The 17,114-nt window shown below is 45.7% G+C and overlaps 1 protein-coding gene and 1 long non-coding RNA gene across 9 annotated transcripts in view; one reads left to right on the top strand and one right to left on the bottom strand.

The window, feature by feature from the left end:
* RAPGEF4 (Rap guanine nucleotide exchange factor 4) overlaps positions 1 to 17,114 on the top strand; it is a 263,351-nt gene that overhangs the window by 237,520 nt on the left and 8,717 nt on the right. For 7 of the 8 annotated variants that reach the window (XM_036319536.1, XM_036319535.1, XM_036319539.1 and 4 more), the window contains 6 exons: positions 925 to 1,050; positions 1,470 to 1,648; positions 4,597 to 4,687; positions 8,378 to 8,428; positions 9,208 to 9,295; positions 9,704 to 9,768. In XM_036319536.1, the coding sequence (XP_036175429.1) occupies positions 925 to 1,050; positions 1,470 to 1,648; positions 4,597 to 4,687; positions 8,378 to 8,428; positions 9,208 to 9,295; positions 9,704 to 9,768 (600 nt within the window). The remainder of the gene's footprint in view (positions 1 to 924; positions 1,051 to 1,469; positions 1,649 to 4,596; positions 4,688 to 8,377; positions 8,429 to 9,207; positions 9,296 to 9,703; positions 9,769 to 17,114) is intronic. The other variant, XM_036319537.1, reaches the window with a different exon arrangement.
* Positions 4,850 to 9,207, bottom strand: LOC118661429. The gene is made up of 3 exons (XR_004969342.1): positions 9,081 to 9,207; positions 6,108 to 6,186; positions 4,850 to 5,684 (listed from the first exon to the last, which is right to left on the bottom strand). It is a non-coding gene; the product is annotated as an uncharacterized LOC118661429 (long non-coding RNA).

Below are 17,114 nucleotides of genomic sequence, written 5' to 3'. Positions count from 1 at the left end.
CCCAGAATGCAGTTTATAGAGTGTAACAGTTAGGGTGATGACAATAATGATGATGGTACAACTTGTACAGTGTTGTACTTCCAGTCTAAATACTGAATATCTATATATGGCATACATGATTTGAAGGAAATTCTTGTTCACTTCCTATGACTTGTATAACTTTGTACATATATCATAGAGGGATAGGTATTAATATTTCATACATGTTTCCGATGTATATGAATCATTTATTTTACTAAGGAAAGGACTGCAAATCACTTCTCATAAAGTAAAAGGAAATAAGTAAGTTGGATGGAAAGTTCTGACTGAGGGACTTCCAGAGAGTAGCGGAGTTTGGGTTTCTGAGACCTTGCCCAAACCACCAGGCCCATGTGAGAACCGTCCTTTGCACAACATCTCCCGGAGAGGGGATGCGCCGCAGCACACAGAGCCCCGTCACCTGTAACCCAGGCGACATGCTGTAAGAGATGGAGCTGTGGCAACTCAACCACAGTCACCAGCCCCGGCAGGGTAGGTAGTAACTAGCCCTGTGGCTAGATGGCCGTGCCTGTTGGAACAGCTTCCCTGGGAAATAGGAGGGGAAAGCCTCCAGGAACCTCTCACATCGTTACCAGAGAACAGGCATTGTTTCCAGGGAGCTCCCAGGCCCAGGCAGGAGGGAGCCTCCCCTTCACACTGCTCTGAATTTGACTTGTGACGTCCATGTGTTCCAGCGAGTGAAACTGATCAGAGTGGCGATGAGTAGAGAGAGGGTACCGGAGCGAGTGAGCATGGGGAGTGAAGGCCTCTTTGCCCTCTGGGTAAAAGCAGAGTTTCAAGATGTTCCTGAAAGCCTTAACCGAATCCTTTCCCCTCCTTAAAGCAGTCAGCAGTAAGTGCGCGGCTGTTTTGAGATGCTGATATTTTTTGCATGATTATTCATAGACGCCCTTGCCAGAACAGGAAGGCCCAACTGTCGGAACAGTGGGAACTTTTGAACTGATGAGCTCGAAAGATTTAGCATACCAGATGACAATTTATGATTGGGAGCTCTTCAACTGCGTGCATGAGGTAAGCCGCTTGATTGAGAGCGTTAGCAGGTACACAGCCGTTCCCGCGGCCGCTGCTGGCATCGCTCAGCTGCCGATGCTAATGCGGGCTGCAATGTGGAAACCACATGATCGTTGTTTTAATACTCAGTTTATTAATACAGCCTGCCATAAAGCCTTTGAGTGTTAAAGAAAAATCTGTATGATTTACAGTAAGCTCTGTGTCCCCGAGTACATGAAGCCAACAGCACCTCGTTGACCGTAAATATATTTCGCAAGCCTCTTGGAAGCCCTTCGGGCCCAGAGGACAGATGGAATCCTGGTCAGTGATTACGTCCACATTCGCTGACCAGTGTTGATTTGTCTCGACAAAGAGAGAAGCCTTGCTGGTGTTTTTGATTGAAAAGCAAAGAAGTGACATTGTTTTCCTTTCTCTTCTAGCTGGAGCTAATCTATCACACATTTGGAAGGCATAATTTTAAAAAGACCACAGCAAACTTGGATTTGTTTCTGAGGAGATTTAATGAAATTCAGTTTTGGGTTGTCACCGAGATTTGCCTTTGTTCCCAGCCCAGCAAGCGTGTTCAGCTCTTAAAAAAATTTATTAAAATAGCAGCCCAGTAAGTATCATTAGCGTGGGAAGAGAAAAGTGTTGGGGCTGCGTCTTTATGTTGTCCTCTCGGTCTACACCTTAAAAAGAAAAGCATGATATAGGGTCTCCTTGTGCACCAGGACCGACCACGGGGCTTAAGAATAATCACCCTCTTGTAAAAGATGAATTGCATCCTGTTTTTGTCATATTTGACATCCTTATATAAATTAACATCTCACAGCATTGATGCTGGGGCTGAAATCGTGACCCCTTTTTGCTCTGAACTACTCAGACTTTGTGCCTTTTTCGGTGTCGGCAAAGTTCTGCTGTGGAAAGTTCGGTTTCAGGAGGCCCTTGAAGTCGGTGTCGAACATGACGCATTCTCACCAGTAGAGGGCAGTGGGCACACGCACTTCCAACTCAGCCTGAATAAAATTGGTAAAATGCCTAACGGCGAGCTAACCTGGTACATGAAAATCATCTCCATAAAACATCAGAAAAAGCAAGCATCTTATAAATATTCTATTTAAGAGCAGTTCATGGGAAACAATTTATTTACTGCAGGGGCCAGTTAGATTTCTCCCTGACCTGAATTTAATCTTCTGCTATTTAGATAGGCCTGACAACCTCCTGTTTACGTCCATGTTTTTGGTATCACCACAGTGCTAAAAATAAAATGCTAAATGTGGCCTGTGGCTGGGAGATGTCTTTTCTTTCTGAATGCAGGGAGCTGGGGGTGCAGGAAGGTGGGGTGCACAGTGATCCCAGCCAGGCAATTTTCTTGAGCCAAGCAGTTTAGATCCCATACAGAGGCTGATTTCCGGGGCTAAACAAAGAAGTCAGTGCTGCTTGACATTGGCTTGCCAACTGCTTCCTTTTTTTTTTTTTTTTTTTTTTGCCAAAAATTTGAAGGTTCCCCAGGATATCCAAATCCCCTGGATTCAAATGCTGATTTCTCTTAATTGGGAAAAGCTTCCCTTTTGAAGAAAGATGTGGTAAAAGGTTGTTTATGAATTTCTGGTTCAGAGTGTAGCCACTTTCCCTGGGAGCCTGAATAGCCTTGTCGCAAAGGACAAATGCCTTCACGTGTTTGGGAGGAGATGATTATGGAAACTGTGACAATGTATGCCTTCCCGGTGCAAGGAGCACATTCTTCCTCCCCTCAGCCTGCCAGCGCCAAGTGCGGCCAGGGGACGAGCGGCAGTCTGCACGCAGACGCGGGAGACCGGGAAGCCGTGGGGGCCCAGCCCCGTGATTTTACAGGGCGACGCAGCAGAGCCTCTCAGAGCTCAGGACTTTTTTAAACCTATTTTTGCCTTTCCGATTATGTAAGTGAGTAGTGGATTGGACATGCGGTTTTCATTGGTTTATCTTACTGAACCATTATGAATCCGTGCTGTCCTACAGTGGCACTGTTTGCACAGCCCTGAGGAGAAGATTGCACACGTTCATCGACCAAGAGCTGCAGGCGGAGGGCTAAGCCCAGTGGCATCAATATGTGGTCCGGTATTTTTTAGAGAACCCTCAGCATATCCTGTTGAAGGTCTTTGACCCGCCCAGAACTGTGGGAACTTGGGGGTCCAAATGCCATCATCCCCTTTTGCAGGTGATAAGACTGAGGCATAGAGAAATGTCATGGCTTGCTTAGGGGGGTAGTCACTTGCAAACAGTGACCAGAGTAGTGACCAGAAGGGCAAGTCTGCATCCTGCCTGCTTTCTTTTAAGACCACATCGACAGGACAAAGGCAGTGTGCCCATGATCGTGCTCACTGCCTTCAGCCCTGGCCTGCTCCCTTTTGCACTGATGGGGTCAGATACACTGGAGCATCTCCGAAATGTCTTCCCATTTCCACACAGACCATTGAAGAACCCCTCGTTGCCATCTCTGCAAGAACAGGGGCAGCAAATGCTACAAGTTAATTCGCCTTTTACAAAACTGTTACCCAAGCAGGGCACCTCCTCTGGCAGCTGGAGAGAGAACAGGAAATCACAGTGCTGCAGCCACCATGACTTCCAGCTGCCCTGCAAATGCTTCTAAGCTATCAAAAAAGGCCAATGTACCTGCCATGATCCCTGTCGACTCAAGGAGTTTTAAAGCTGAGAAAAAACACCTAAGCAATTGACCCCCCCAAAAATAATAATAACCTGTTTTCTCTGTGTTTTATTGATGTTAATGAAGCTGATCATTTTGAATCTATACGTATGCCACTATTAGCTTTTCTAAATATATATTTGGGAATAAGAATATTGTGGGACAAGACCAAAGACACTTATTAGCATGGCAATATTTAGCCCAGGTACTTGGATTAATACCCCAACTCCATACCTGCTCCTTGAAAAGGGAAAGAAGAACTCATTTTGCAGTAAGTGCAAACCCTTCCCCCGAATCAATGTGGCTATCTGAGATGCTTCCCTCGGGTCCCACGAGGCTTTCAGCAAGCTTTGGGGGTCATGATAACCATCCCTAGGGCAGTGGGACATAGAAAGAGGGCGAGAAGGAGATAACAGAGACACCTAGGGCAGGTGTCTTTAAATTCCTTCTCAACACCTGGGCTTAGCCCAGCCGGAATTGCTCAGTGGTTGAGCATCGACCTATGAACCAGGATGTCACAGTTGGATTCCCAGTCAGGGCACATGCCCAGTATGGGGCGTGCCAGAGGCAGCCAATCAATGATTCTCTCTCGTCATTGATGTTTCTCTCTCCCTTCCTCTCTGAAATCAATAAGAGTATATTAAAAAACAAAAACAAAACCTGGACTTAACCCAAACCATCACCTTTCTAAAATTACAGTGAGAAACCAAACAGCAGAGCGTGGTCACCCACGTGGACCTTATACAGTGCGTTCAATCTATCATTGCCCGGTCTCATAAAGGAGTCTTGACAAATATGAATGACTATCAGCAAATAAAAACTCTAATGTTTTTATCTCACTCAAAAGTGGCGTTTTACTCAAGCCTGTGCCTCTTGTGTTTCAGCTGTAAGGAGTACAAAAATCTGAATTCCTTTTTTGCCATCGTCATGGGCCTAAGTAATGTTGCTGTGAGCCGCTTGGCACTAACGTGGGAGGTAAGCTTCAGCTGAGATCCAGCTGTGACTTTTGCCTGAAGAATAAAAACACAGGCTCACCCGTGAGCTTTCTGTATAGAAATATCACTCACACTCGTGTAACAATGGGAAAGGGGGGACACTTTGAGGGAGGTGACCTGTCTCCCTTTTCCAGTTGCCGAGAGTGTGGACTGAAGAAGGTATTGTCCTGAAGTGTGCGGAGGGGTTCTCAGCTTCTCGGTCTGTATAATGTAAATAAGCCCAAGTCTAGTTCCCAGGTGTCGTGGGAATCAACAACAAAGGTCTTGCTCATAGATCCCATTGTTCTCTGGGATGCCTGGTTATTCCTTTTGCAATAAACCTTATCTATAATTAAGAGAAGACAGAAGATCCTTTTTTCTCCCCTCTAAGTAGTCATTTTGCTGCTGGGAGAATTAGCCAGAAGGCCAACTGTTTGGCCCCGTTGAGTACCAACTGCCTGGCAGACCTGGCTGTGGATGGAGGAACAGCAGTTGGCTAGTAGTCAGTTTGGGGCAAAAGTTATGCAAGTGTGTTGTGAACTTCGGTAGCAAATGTGATCAGTGGTTTATTGATAGTTGATCATTTATGCTAGAGGACATCTTCATTTTTTTCATCAGCTAAGTCCTCAAAATGTGCCTCGGAGTGCGCATCGAAAAGGTATTGTCCTTTCGTGTACGGAGGAGGTATGTAGTCAAAGGAAGACTAAGCTCCAAGAGCACATGCACACAAAAATAGACGCTTACTAAAAATAAAAAGCCTGTGCAAGTGGGACACAGAAAGAGGGCAAGAAGGAGATAACAGAGTCGGGGTTTGCATGGGTGCTCCGGGCAGCTGATGGCATCTCTAAATGTTTCCGTGAAAGGTTTCCTTCCCCGTGTCCCTTTTGACACTGTTTTCTTCACCGGAAACATTGTGTAGAGGGCAGGTCCTCACACGTCCTTCTGTCTTGGTTTTCTCTTAAAATTCCAGGCAGATGCAGCACACAGCAGCTCATCCCCTGAATATAGGAATGAGGGCATTGGCGAGGCCCACGTGCCTTGCAGCTGTGTCCCCTTCCACCCAGAAGGACAGCCTTAGTGCTGCCAGGGGAGCTGAGCAGCGAAGCCACTGCGCAGGCTCCCTTGTCCTGTGCCCAGGGGACTCTCTGGAGACCTAGGGGTTCCCCGCAGATTTCCCCAACCTGTTTCCTGCCCCTCGAATGCAAATGAGTTGGTTGGGATGATGAAAGAAGTATAAAGCCTCCTAGGGGTTCGGGAAGGCCCCGTGTAGGCCCGCACGACAGCAGCCAGACATGAAGGCTGTCGCATGTGGGAAACACTGTCGGAGTCCCCTTTCCTCCTAAAGAGGAAAATGGAGGCTCGTTGGGGGGGGAGGGGGGGGGCGGGCCGGCGGGCTGCAGTCAGCAAAGGCAGAGAAATACCTGGCCAGTCCTCCTGTCTCACGGGGAACAGGAAAGCATCCCTCATTCTGTGAGCTTCTCTTCTCATCCTCGCATGTTGCTGAAAAGAGAAGATTAACCTTTCATCGCCTGCAAGCCTTTATTTTTTTTTTAAGATGAATATAATTATATCACTCAGCAGAAGGATCTTTGATTTGGATTTATCTACCTGGACTTGCCAAGCACTCCCAAGGGCTTCCCTGCAACTGCAGTGAGAACCGGGATGGTGCATGAGCAGTGTGGGCACTGGCGCCTGACCCCCAACCACATGAAACTGTCCATGAGCTGAACAAAATATCAAGTTAAACCACATGGCAAAGGCCGATGTGTGATAAAGCGCATGGCGGTGATAACCTGGAACAGGTCCTTGGCCCCAGCAGTATTGACATTTGGGGCAGGGTCATTCTGTGTGGGGGCCGTCCTGTGCGTGGTAGGACACTTACCACCATCCCTGGCCTCGGCCTACTGATTACCAGCGGCACTGGCCACCTCACCCCACACCCATGACAACAAAAAATGTCTGCAGACATTATCCAGTATGCCCTGGTGTGTGCACAATTGCCCCGTTGAGCACCCCTGCTCTGGGGTGTAGGTAGATAATAGTATTAAGACCCACAACATTGTTTTATTACCATACGCCTTCCTGCCGTTGACACAAAAGCCAGCTAAGTAGAGAAAGAGAACTAGTGTGAGAGGTCTAAGCAAAACGAATTCACTCCTAATTTTTAAAATGGTCCGTGTTCGTGGAACGTTATCTCCTAGTATGAGGATCTGGATACTTCGTGTGGGATGAGATCCTGCGTCTCTTGATGCCCACCCAGCTTTCATCCCTTTGGACATCCCCTCGAGGCAAGGATATCAAGTGTCCCTGAAGCCTAAATTGAAAATAGGTGCCAGGAAAGTGAATTTGGCTTCCTAAAGACAAAATAATATTTTACAGTGACTAAGTGGGACTATTTAAACTGACTCAGATATGAGGGGGAAAGAAGAAAGTTTTTCTGTGAATAGGTTGATGACGTCACTGTGCAGAGCAGAGCTGGAAATCTCTGAGGCCCAGGACGGTCAGTGCTCCCAGAGCCGCAGGACGGCAAGCGGGCCACGCTGCTCTCTCTTGGTGTGGCCCAGTCAGAAGGGAAAAGTTCAGCCTTCCTAAAAGCTGGGAACCATAGGCTGAAGACGTTTCAGTATCGGCCTACTGCGGTAGATGCACAGGTACAGTCAGTGGTGTTGAATCATGTGCCCAAGGATAAGCATGAGAAATTACTAAATTGGTGGAACTGTCCGTTTGTGTGTGACAGCAGGGCTGAGAAATCCTGTGTGGGAAATGCTTGGGTAGGAGGGCGTGGCGCAGACAAGAGAGGCCACAGGAAAGGAAGGAAGCAGGCGATGGAATTCCAGAGGCTGCGACCATAACCAGCTGTGTGACGTTGGGCATTTCATTTAAACTGTGGGACTTCATGTCTGTAAAACACAGGTCTAATCTAGCCAAATAAATATTTATTGAGCACCCACTGTGTTCCTGACACTTTTTGGTACTAAGGCTACAGCAGTAAACAAAACTGGTGAAAATCCCTGTTCTCGTGTAGCTCACATCCTAAGGGAGAAGGCTTAAAAAGGGGAGTTTCTCAAATTTGTAATCCTAATATTCTCTGGTCTAAATTCCTAATTGTGGGAATCAGAGAGTTCGATTCCAAAACATCTGTAATCTGGGGATGCAGTTCTCTTTATGAATGGTGCATTTCAGAAAACATTATAAAGGTATGAAGACCAAAGCATCCATAGTTATTTTTGGTTCAACTCCGTGGTCGGCACACCGTGGCTCGCGAGCCACATGTGGCTCTTTGGCCCCTTGAATGTGGCTCTTCCACAAAATACCACGTACGGGCACGCACACAGTACAGTGCGATTGAAACTTCGTGGCCCATGCGCAGAAGTCGGTATTTTGTGGAAGAGCCGGTATTTTGTGGAAGAGCCACACTCAAGGGGCCAAAGAGCTGCATGTGGCTCACGAGCCACAGTTTGCCGAGCCGCAGTTTGCCGACCACTGAACTAGGTTAAGACTTTTAAAAGATGAGTTCTCTGTATTCCAGAAGATTATCCTCAAGTGACGGGGCAGATTATGGTCTGGCCTGTCCTAGAGCTGTTTGATTAAGAGCCAAAAGAAATACACTTCCCCCAGAAATGGTAGCACGTGATGCACACCTAGATATCGAATCTGCCGTGCGAGTGTGGCATTTTCATTTCATTAACAGAAACTGCCAAGCAAGTTCAAGAAGTTCTATGCGGAGTTTGAAAGTTTAATGGTAAGTGACAGTGGCTCCTTTATTCTGTTCCCTGTCGGCATTAATCCAGTGTCTGATTAGCCGAATTGAAGTTCCCATTTCAGAAATTTTATCTGTCCTTGTATGACTTTAAGAAGTTTATGATCCCGTTTTAGTGCTGCTAAAACAAGCATGTCTGACTAATGAATGGCACCCTCAGGAACTAACTTAAAGAGGACTTATGTCCCACATAAGGTCAATTTGTGTAACTAAGAAAAGCAGTATAATGGGATCCCCTCCATCGAGCACAGGTTGGCTGTGGGTTGGAAGTCGCATTTTTCTTGGCTTGCCGAAATTATTTCTCCTCACTGGCTGGGAGGTGTTAACAGGCAGAAAAGGAGCAAGTGGGACTTGGCAGGAGTGATGGGATGGTTTCGGAAAGGGCAAGTCGGGACTGGCTGTGCAGGGCAGAGAGGGCGATCCGAACTCGGGGAAGGAGCAGCGCTCTGGGAGGAGGGATGTTCCTGGTTGGGGTTTGTGTTACACGTTTTATATTTGTGATCAAAGGAGTCCCTCCCCTTGATCCCTATGGGCAGATCTCCCTTTCAAACATGAAAGGAAATAAAAAGCAAATTACTTTCCTGTCACGTAAAGTTGTTTTAAAACACAAATCAATTTGCTTAGCAAGTCTTACCTTTCTTTTGTAGCTTCGCTTGATCCCAAGCTCCCTGATTGTGGGATGACAAGGCGGGGTGTGTGGGAGGTCAGGGGCGTGGTGCATGTGTCATTAACTGTTCATCAGCCTCTCTGTTTCCCTGAAGGACCCTTCAAGAAACCACAGGGCCTACCGGCTGACAGTCGCTAAGCTGGAGCCTCCTCTCATCCCCTTCATGCCTTTGCTCATCAAAGGTAATTCTAAGAAAGTGCGCGGGCCACGCCAGCGATGAGTAGATGGGAGAGGAAATGAACAAGGGCCTCATCAGGTTGACCTCTTGGGGAAGAATGATGGCGCCCTTCCACCTTCTGCATCTCCTCTCAGTCTTGATTTTTCTGAAAGGGTTGGGAAGATGATTGGAGGAGCAGGAATCCACAATTTGGAAGCCTTGAGAGGAAAACAGAGGGTTAGTGGGGAAATTTTACTAACCGCAGGTAAAGTGATTTAGAAAGTTAACCACCTAACATAAAAGGAACTATCGTCAGCTTTTTCCCACTGCAGTGTTATGCAAATCCTCCAGCATAATCTAATGGTGCTATTGTGGTTTCTTAGTGTGACATATTTCTGTTAGGGATCAGAATGTGACTTTTATTTCTTTGCAGATATGACATTTACTCATGAGGGGAACAAGACGTTCATTGACAATCTAGTCAACTTTGAAAAAATGGTACGTGCAGTATTATCACCGTAACCGCTTTGTTGTTGTTGGTTTTTTCCCAAATGAAATTTGCATTTGCACTAATAAAGGAAATAATTTTCATATATGCTGCCATGTTCAAAAGGGAGTTACACATAAAGGAGTTTCGAAATCCTTGGTTCAAATTGGCTGCTAGTTTACTCTGTCAGTCTCTTTTGTGAGGTTGAATAGTGTTTGTGCCGTGGCTCACAGCAGCGGCAGCTTTCACGCCCGTGCTTGGTCCTGGGCTGCCTGCTGCTAAAATGCAGAACGCTCCAGAGTGACTCCCGCGGCGTTGTTTTGCTGTAAGGTTTGTGGCACTTGCCTGCCCCAGGATGCCTTTGAAATGCTTACCTGCCGAACCTGACTTTAGTGCATGTAGGTAAAAGGCAACTCTATAGCCGATCTTTATTAGGGACTATTCATCTGAATGTCTATTGTTTATTCCAATAAAGTTCACTGAAGTTCAGAGAGGGAGCTTGAAAATCTTCATATCCAAACCCAAAATTTTTATAAAAAACACATGTGGAACTGGCCCATAATCAGTATTTTTCAATCTTACTCCCTCCCCCACCCCCAAATAGACTGTGTTTTCTGGCATTGGTTACTTTGCAGTTTATTTTCTTATCATAAAGCAGGTCATGCCAAAACTTTTATTTAGCTGCATAGTGCATATGAATGGAATGCTCCATTGTCTTCTGAATCCTTTGGCTGCAGCCTGGATAGACGAGGTGTTAGTGTTGCATCTGTGGGTGAACATCTGCCCGGGGCCATGGTTTGCAGTGATGAATGTGGTTCTTGCAGAAGCTAAGGGCTTGGAGTTTGGGACACATGAGGTTCAATTCTCAGCCTCATCACTTTGCAGGTACCCCTTCTCTGCCTGTCAGTCTCCCCAGTAGAAAATGGAGATTGTGCCTACTCCACCTATCCCTGGAGAGTGTGGGTGGGACCTGAGGATATAAGCATACTTACATTCCTGCAAGCAATAGAGTGCGGTAGAAGTCTTACCAGAAAACGGTTCTTCTATTTGTTTCTTGAAACCCAGGTAACCTGAAGGCTCCAGGAGAATTTGAAACACCCTGCAGTCATCCTATAAGGCTCACACCATTCAGCTTTGGGAATGAGCTTATTGCAATGCCCAGTCTGAAAAAGAAGCACAGCAATTGCTGGGCACTAGGTTCCCCTGTCTTAAGCTTCCTGAGAAATAGCACATGAGTTCACACTCTTCAAAGACACTCTATCCTAGAGGGCAAATATTTTCTCAGCAGCCGTCCCCTCACCCCTCGCTCCAAGGGCAGGGTATGGACATCTCTCTTACTGTGTCAGTTTAATAATCCTTTGGTCAAAGTAAAAAACAAACAAAAAAAATTCTTTGCTTACTTATTGTATGGAGAATTAAACATATTTCCCCAAAGAAAACCTGTTTTCCGGAAATGAGAGATTTAGCAAATAGTTAAAGAACCTTCCGGGTGACTTATGCAGAAATGCAGACAGAGCAGTGGCTAAGCCAACCATTTGACTATAAAATATACATGTGCGCCCTAACCGGTTTGGCTCAGTGGATAGAGCGTCGGCCTGCGGACTCAAGGGTCCCAGGTTCAATTCCAGTCAAGGGCATGTACTTCCCTTGTACATCCAGTCTTGGCTGCGAACATGTACATCCAGTCTTGGCTGCGGGCACATCCCCAGTAGGGAGTGTGCAGAAGGCAGCTGAGCTGATCGATGTTTCTCTCTCATTGATGTTTCTAACTCTCTATCCCTCTCCCTTCCTCTCTGTAAAAAAATCAATAAAATGTAATATATATATAAAATGTATATATATACACACACACACACACACACACACACACACACACACACACAGAGGCATAGAAGTCGGGGTTTCCTAAAAGAGTTGATTGAACTTTTTAGAACTTTTGACCATTAAAGTTAACTAGACAGAACAAACAAGAACAGCAAAAATATCCACAAGGAGGATGAAGTTGTTTCATCTGGGTTTTTAGATGTACCCATAACCCGCAAAGGCAAGGTCAAGATTGCATTCAGTGGGCGTTAAGGGAGATCCCCTCCCCCATTTCTGCACTTCATGCTCGTAGCAGTGGATTCTTAGATGCCTAGCAGTGGGGGAGAGGTCCTTTACCCTCTGCTCCAGGAAGAGTCCACTTTTTAAAAATATATATTTATTGATTTCAGAGGAAGGGAGAGGAAAAGAGAGAGAAACATCAATGATGAGAGAAAAATCATTGATTGGCTGCCTCCTGCACGCCCCCCACTGGGGATCGAGCCCACAACCTGGGCATGTGCCCTGACCGGAAATTGATGCTCAACCACTGAGCCATGCCGGTCATGCAGGAAGAGTCCACTTTTGCTTAAAGGCTACTGAATGGCTACAATAGCAGTTCAGCTGCAATAACAGAAACCTAAATTAACAATGGCTTAAGCCAGGTATGTGTATTTCTATCTCACATTAAAGTCCACGTCAGTATGGTAACTCTATGCCAGGAGGCAGCCACAGTTCCAGAATTCTCTCTTCATTTCACCTTCCACATGGTCCAAGGGGGCGACTGCCAGGACCCCATTCCAGTGAGGGAAGAGGAAATGGAAAAGGCAGAAACATGCTTCTTCCCCGCAAGGCTAAGACCTGGAGTTGTACTCGCACTCGGCTCACACTTTACTGGTCAGAAATGTAGTCCCATGAAAGGGGAAGGTAGGATATGTAGCCCTTATTTGGGGTATCCATGTGACCCACTAAAAATTAGGGGGGTTTATTACTATGAGAAAGATGGGGAGGAAGGATACAGAAAGAGTACTGTGTGTTCTCCTGCAACTATAATGTTTATTTCATTTGATAAATCATGACTGTTTACTTTTACAGTTGCCCTTCCATGGGTTAGTTGTTACTGGAAAATGATAGAATTTGAAAAGGTTTGATTATGGTTTTTAAACCTGGCTTTGACCAGCCTGGCACTTGTATTTTATTTTTGTATTGTGGGAGAAGGGAATAATTAAAACTGTCCAACTCCTTCTTCCATAGCCCCGCCACCCCCACACCCCCCATGCCACAGTCACTGCTGCATACAACTCCCACCAGTGGCGCTGTGATTCCCGTGTGTCTTAGGGAAGGATACAGCTCCCTGTTCAGGTTGGTTCCCAGTCAGTCACCAGCAAGGCCAAGGTCCTGCGCAGAGCTGGCAGCCTTTGTGGGGCTGGTCGGCTAAATCCCCCAAAGGAGCCCCTGCCAGGGGTCGAAGTCACCACGGGAGCCAGGAACGCAGATGCCTTCTCGTGGTGGCAGCATGGCAGGCGCAGCAAACTGCCGTGCCAACCCTAAGTATTTTTATTTTGAACCTCTTCACCCTTGAGGTATGAAGTGAGGATTAGAGAATTTGTTGCATATTGGTTTTCAGGATTTATGAGTATGAACAAAAGGGAATTCACACTCTGATCTTTATGCAAAAATAAAAATAAAAAAAAGGCAGACATTCTTTCATTTGGGGGGAACATAAAGGAGTATTCAAAAAAATGTTTGAATAAAGCCCTTTGTAGCTTTCTGTGGCACACATGAATATTTATAGCATTTAGGAGGTAGACGAGCAATGGATTAGAGGATAATGTGCTGGCCGGCTGCCACTATCCCAGGCTGCATAAAGCATGCTGATAGCCACAGTTGCTACTGTATTAGGAGGTTGGTTCTATTTCAGACGTACCCATATTTAGGTGTATTTATTTATGAATGTTATTTTAAGGTAGTCATTTTATTTGGAATGAGAGGCATAGGGCAAACTTCTGTACTTCTGGAAACATTAACAGAAGCTAATTCATGAAGGAAGAGAAATGTTTTGAATCCTTTTATTTTTGTATTGTGGGAGAAGGGAAAATTACCCCTTCCCGTCTTGATGCTTATGGCTGGTGGAATAATTAAAATGACATAAGGCAGATTAACAAGAAAAAATCGAATTTAATATATACATATGGGGAATTCATATAAGCATGAAGAATTCCAAAGACAGTAAAGCAAAATGAGGTATATATCATCCTGGACTAAGGAGAGGGAGGTAAGGATCTGGGATTTCAAAGGGAAATAAGCAATTCACAGGGAGGTGACAAGAGTTAATGTCTAGTAAACACATGTTTGCTGGGACATCTAGAGACAGTGGGACAGAGAGGACTTTGATCAAATGGACCTTGTGAGGTTCCTCCCTGTATATCATCCCTCGTTCCGATTCAACTGTACAGTTAATGCTTGAACAACATGGGTTGATCTGTGCTGATCCACTTATATGTGGATGTTTTGTCAATAAACATACAGTCTGCCCTTCATATCCCCAGGTTTCCATCAACGGATTCAACAAACCATGGGTTAAGAAAGTATTTTTGATCCCCAGTTGGGAATCTGTGGATGTAGAGGGTCAACGGTATACATTGTCCTACATCATTTTATATGAGGGACTTGAGCATCCTCGGATTTTGGTATCGGTGAGGGTCCTGGAACCAAACCCTGTGGATACTACCGGACGACTATAGTTTAGTTTTGGGGGAGTCAAAAGTTATACCCAGATTTTCAACTGCACAGGGATCAACATCACTAACCCCCACGTGTTCAAGGGTCAGCTATTGTTAACTCTGGTGATAGCTTCTTCCTGGAACAGGCTTTCCATCTTAAATTCTTTCAGGCAGTTAGAGAGAAAGTCAGAGGTTCTTCCCGAACCTTCTGGGCCTTAAAAATAACCGGCATAAGCCTGGCTGGTTTTGGTCAATGGTTGAGCATTGACCCATGAACCACAAGGTCACTGGTTTGATTCCCAGTCAGGGCACATGCCTGGGTTTCGGGCTTTATCCCCAGTAGGGAGGTGCAGGAGGCAGCCTATGGATGATTCTCATCATTGATGTTTCTCTCTATATATCCCTCTGACTTCCTCTCTCTCTCTAAAGATCAGTGAAAACATATTTTTAAAAATAACCAGCTTAAAATAATTAACATCCTAAAGAATCATATTTTTGGGTGGCAAACTCTGTCCTCCTTCATGCCATTATGTAATTAGCAGCAATATGTTTTCTGCCACCAATAATGCTATTACAGGTTCCTGGAGAGAGCACTGGGCCAACATCTGAAAGAATCTCCAAGTATAAATGTAGATGTTCAAATCCACCCGATTCCCAGACCTTCCCCGCACACTAGAAATCTATACGAGGACTTTGAAAGTTTACTTCCTATAGAATTTGCAGACGGCTAAGTGCAGATTTTCCAAGGGGCATGTTTCAAAGCAATCAATATGTGTACAGTGTCCAGGCAAAGGATTTTGCTAGGAAGCATAAGAAATCCCAAAAGTAGTCCTCAACCTCTAGGAGATCATATGCAGTTGAAATGATAAAACATAAACACATGAAATGTTAAAAATCACCAAAAAGTATAAAAACTAGTTCACAATAATAATGAAAGATGTCAAAAAGCAAAATGCAGAGAAATGTAACTTTATGCAGCCGTATCAGAAGAAAATAAAACCATATTAAATACAACAACATAATGTAATCAAATCCAGATTGTTCTTCTGAGCATCCATCCAGCCTCATCTCACACTTCATCTTGACTGTGCTCAGTCCAAGTTGGCACAACCAGCCTTCTTTCTTTACTTTCCTACCCCAGGGCCTTTGCACTAGCTGTTAACCTTTGTCTGAAATTGCCTTCCCTTGATCTTCACCTTTCTGGCCCCTTTTCATCATTCTGGTCTCAGCTCATGTGTCCCCTCCTCTGAGGGGTCTTCCCTGACCATCCTTCAGGTATTCTTCGATCCTCCACACCTTGTCTTCATAGCTTATTTCACAATCTGAGATTATCTTTACTTGCCTCTTCATTATTTGCCTCCCCACTAGAATGTGAATGACCTAGACCAAGTATCTTATCTGCTCTGTTCACTAATATTCCTCAGCACCCAAAAAGGTGTTTTCACATCATAAGTATGCAAAAAGTATTTGTTGAGTAAAAGAATAACACCAATCATATTCCAGTGTTGGACTTAGTGAGATAGGACCATACACTAAAACATTTTTAAAGGATTTATGTAACAAAGATTTAATCCTAAATTCTCTTCTATTTTATTAGGAAATTTGAGCAGAATGCACCAAGCATTTTTGCATTACTGATACTTTAGGCAAGAGGATTCCCTTAGCCATCTGTTCCTAACTGGACGTTATTCTGTCTGCCCTCTTCCCTGTGGTGCTAGGACGGCTGTCCTTCAGTGTCCTTCCCCGAGTGCAGACATGCACAGCCCTCCGCATGTGCCTGCACGGCCATGATCCATGGCCATCATATGTACAATATGCCCTCATGCAAGTTACACGTGTGTATCTGTATGTCACACACCTCTTGGACATTAAAGACCCAGAGCTAGGGGACAGAGCGCAGGGCCCTTCCTCAGTGATGCATGTAGTGAAGGCTGGCTCAGCCCCGGGCCTTATTATCTTTTATCTCTGGTCCTTATAGTGCACTTAATTCTATTGAGTGGCTATCATGGCCACAATCTTGGTAGCTGAGAGACTATATAGTTTTAGATCTTGGTGGGGAGGAAAAATTGTTGTCCCCAATATATGAGGGTCTGAGTAAAATAATCAGATAGTGTAAATGTAGAATCATTGACAGATTCTATTTTTGAAGGGCATATAGACCGGGGCACATCAGTAGGGACAGAAATAAGAAAAGAGGGCAGGAAGTTAAGAACAAGGATGGCAAAGAACTCAAGGAGCAGAAGGAAAGACAGACTGTGGAGGGCAGGCACTTAGAGAGGTCTGACGTCCGGGGCAGCTCCCTGAGGGACTGCGGGAGGCTGTGCTGGCGGCTGTCTGTGAGTGGGAGGTAGGGAGAGTCACCGTGCAGGTGGCATTGCTTGGAGGGCCTGCCGGTCTGAACTTGAAAAGACTGTGGACTGTTTTCTTGGGGAGAATCCTTCAGGGCAGTGCGATCAGCAGACCCTAAGGTCGTGATTCTGACCGGGAGGGGGTATATCAGAATCGGTTCAGGTGTGGAGAGACGGTTCATGCAGTCCACCTGCACTGACTCAGAGCGCTTCCTACGGAGCCCGCCTGTTCTCGTCGCATTTAGCCCTGAGTTACAAATTGCTGTTCTAATAAGCCAGGCACTACTGGGAGTGCGTCAGAAACCTCGGGTTTGCTGAGAGAGGAAAGCCAGACGAGAAGGCCTGCCTTGGAGTAGTCAGGTACTTTCCCACTGGCCCTACAGGAAAGCTGCCTGGCTGCTCCAGGCGGGCCAGCCTGCCCCGGCAGGACTGGTAAGCCAGGGTCTAATTTTTGGCTCCATCCCTGCTGTGTCAGTTGGATAATGA

The sequence above is a fragment of the Myotis myotis genome, unplaced genomic scaffold (genome assembly GCF_014108235.1).
Source record: "Myotis myotis isolate mMyoMyo1 unplaced genomic scaffold, mMyoMyo1.p scaffold_m19_p_8, whole genome shotgun sequence".
NCBI classification, from domain to species: Eukaryota; Metazoa; Chordata; class Mammalia; order Chiroptera; family Vespertilionidae; genus Myotis; species Myotis myotis.
Note: the sequence above shows the minus strand (reverse complement) of the source record. Positions and strands in the feature narration are given on the sequence as shown.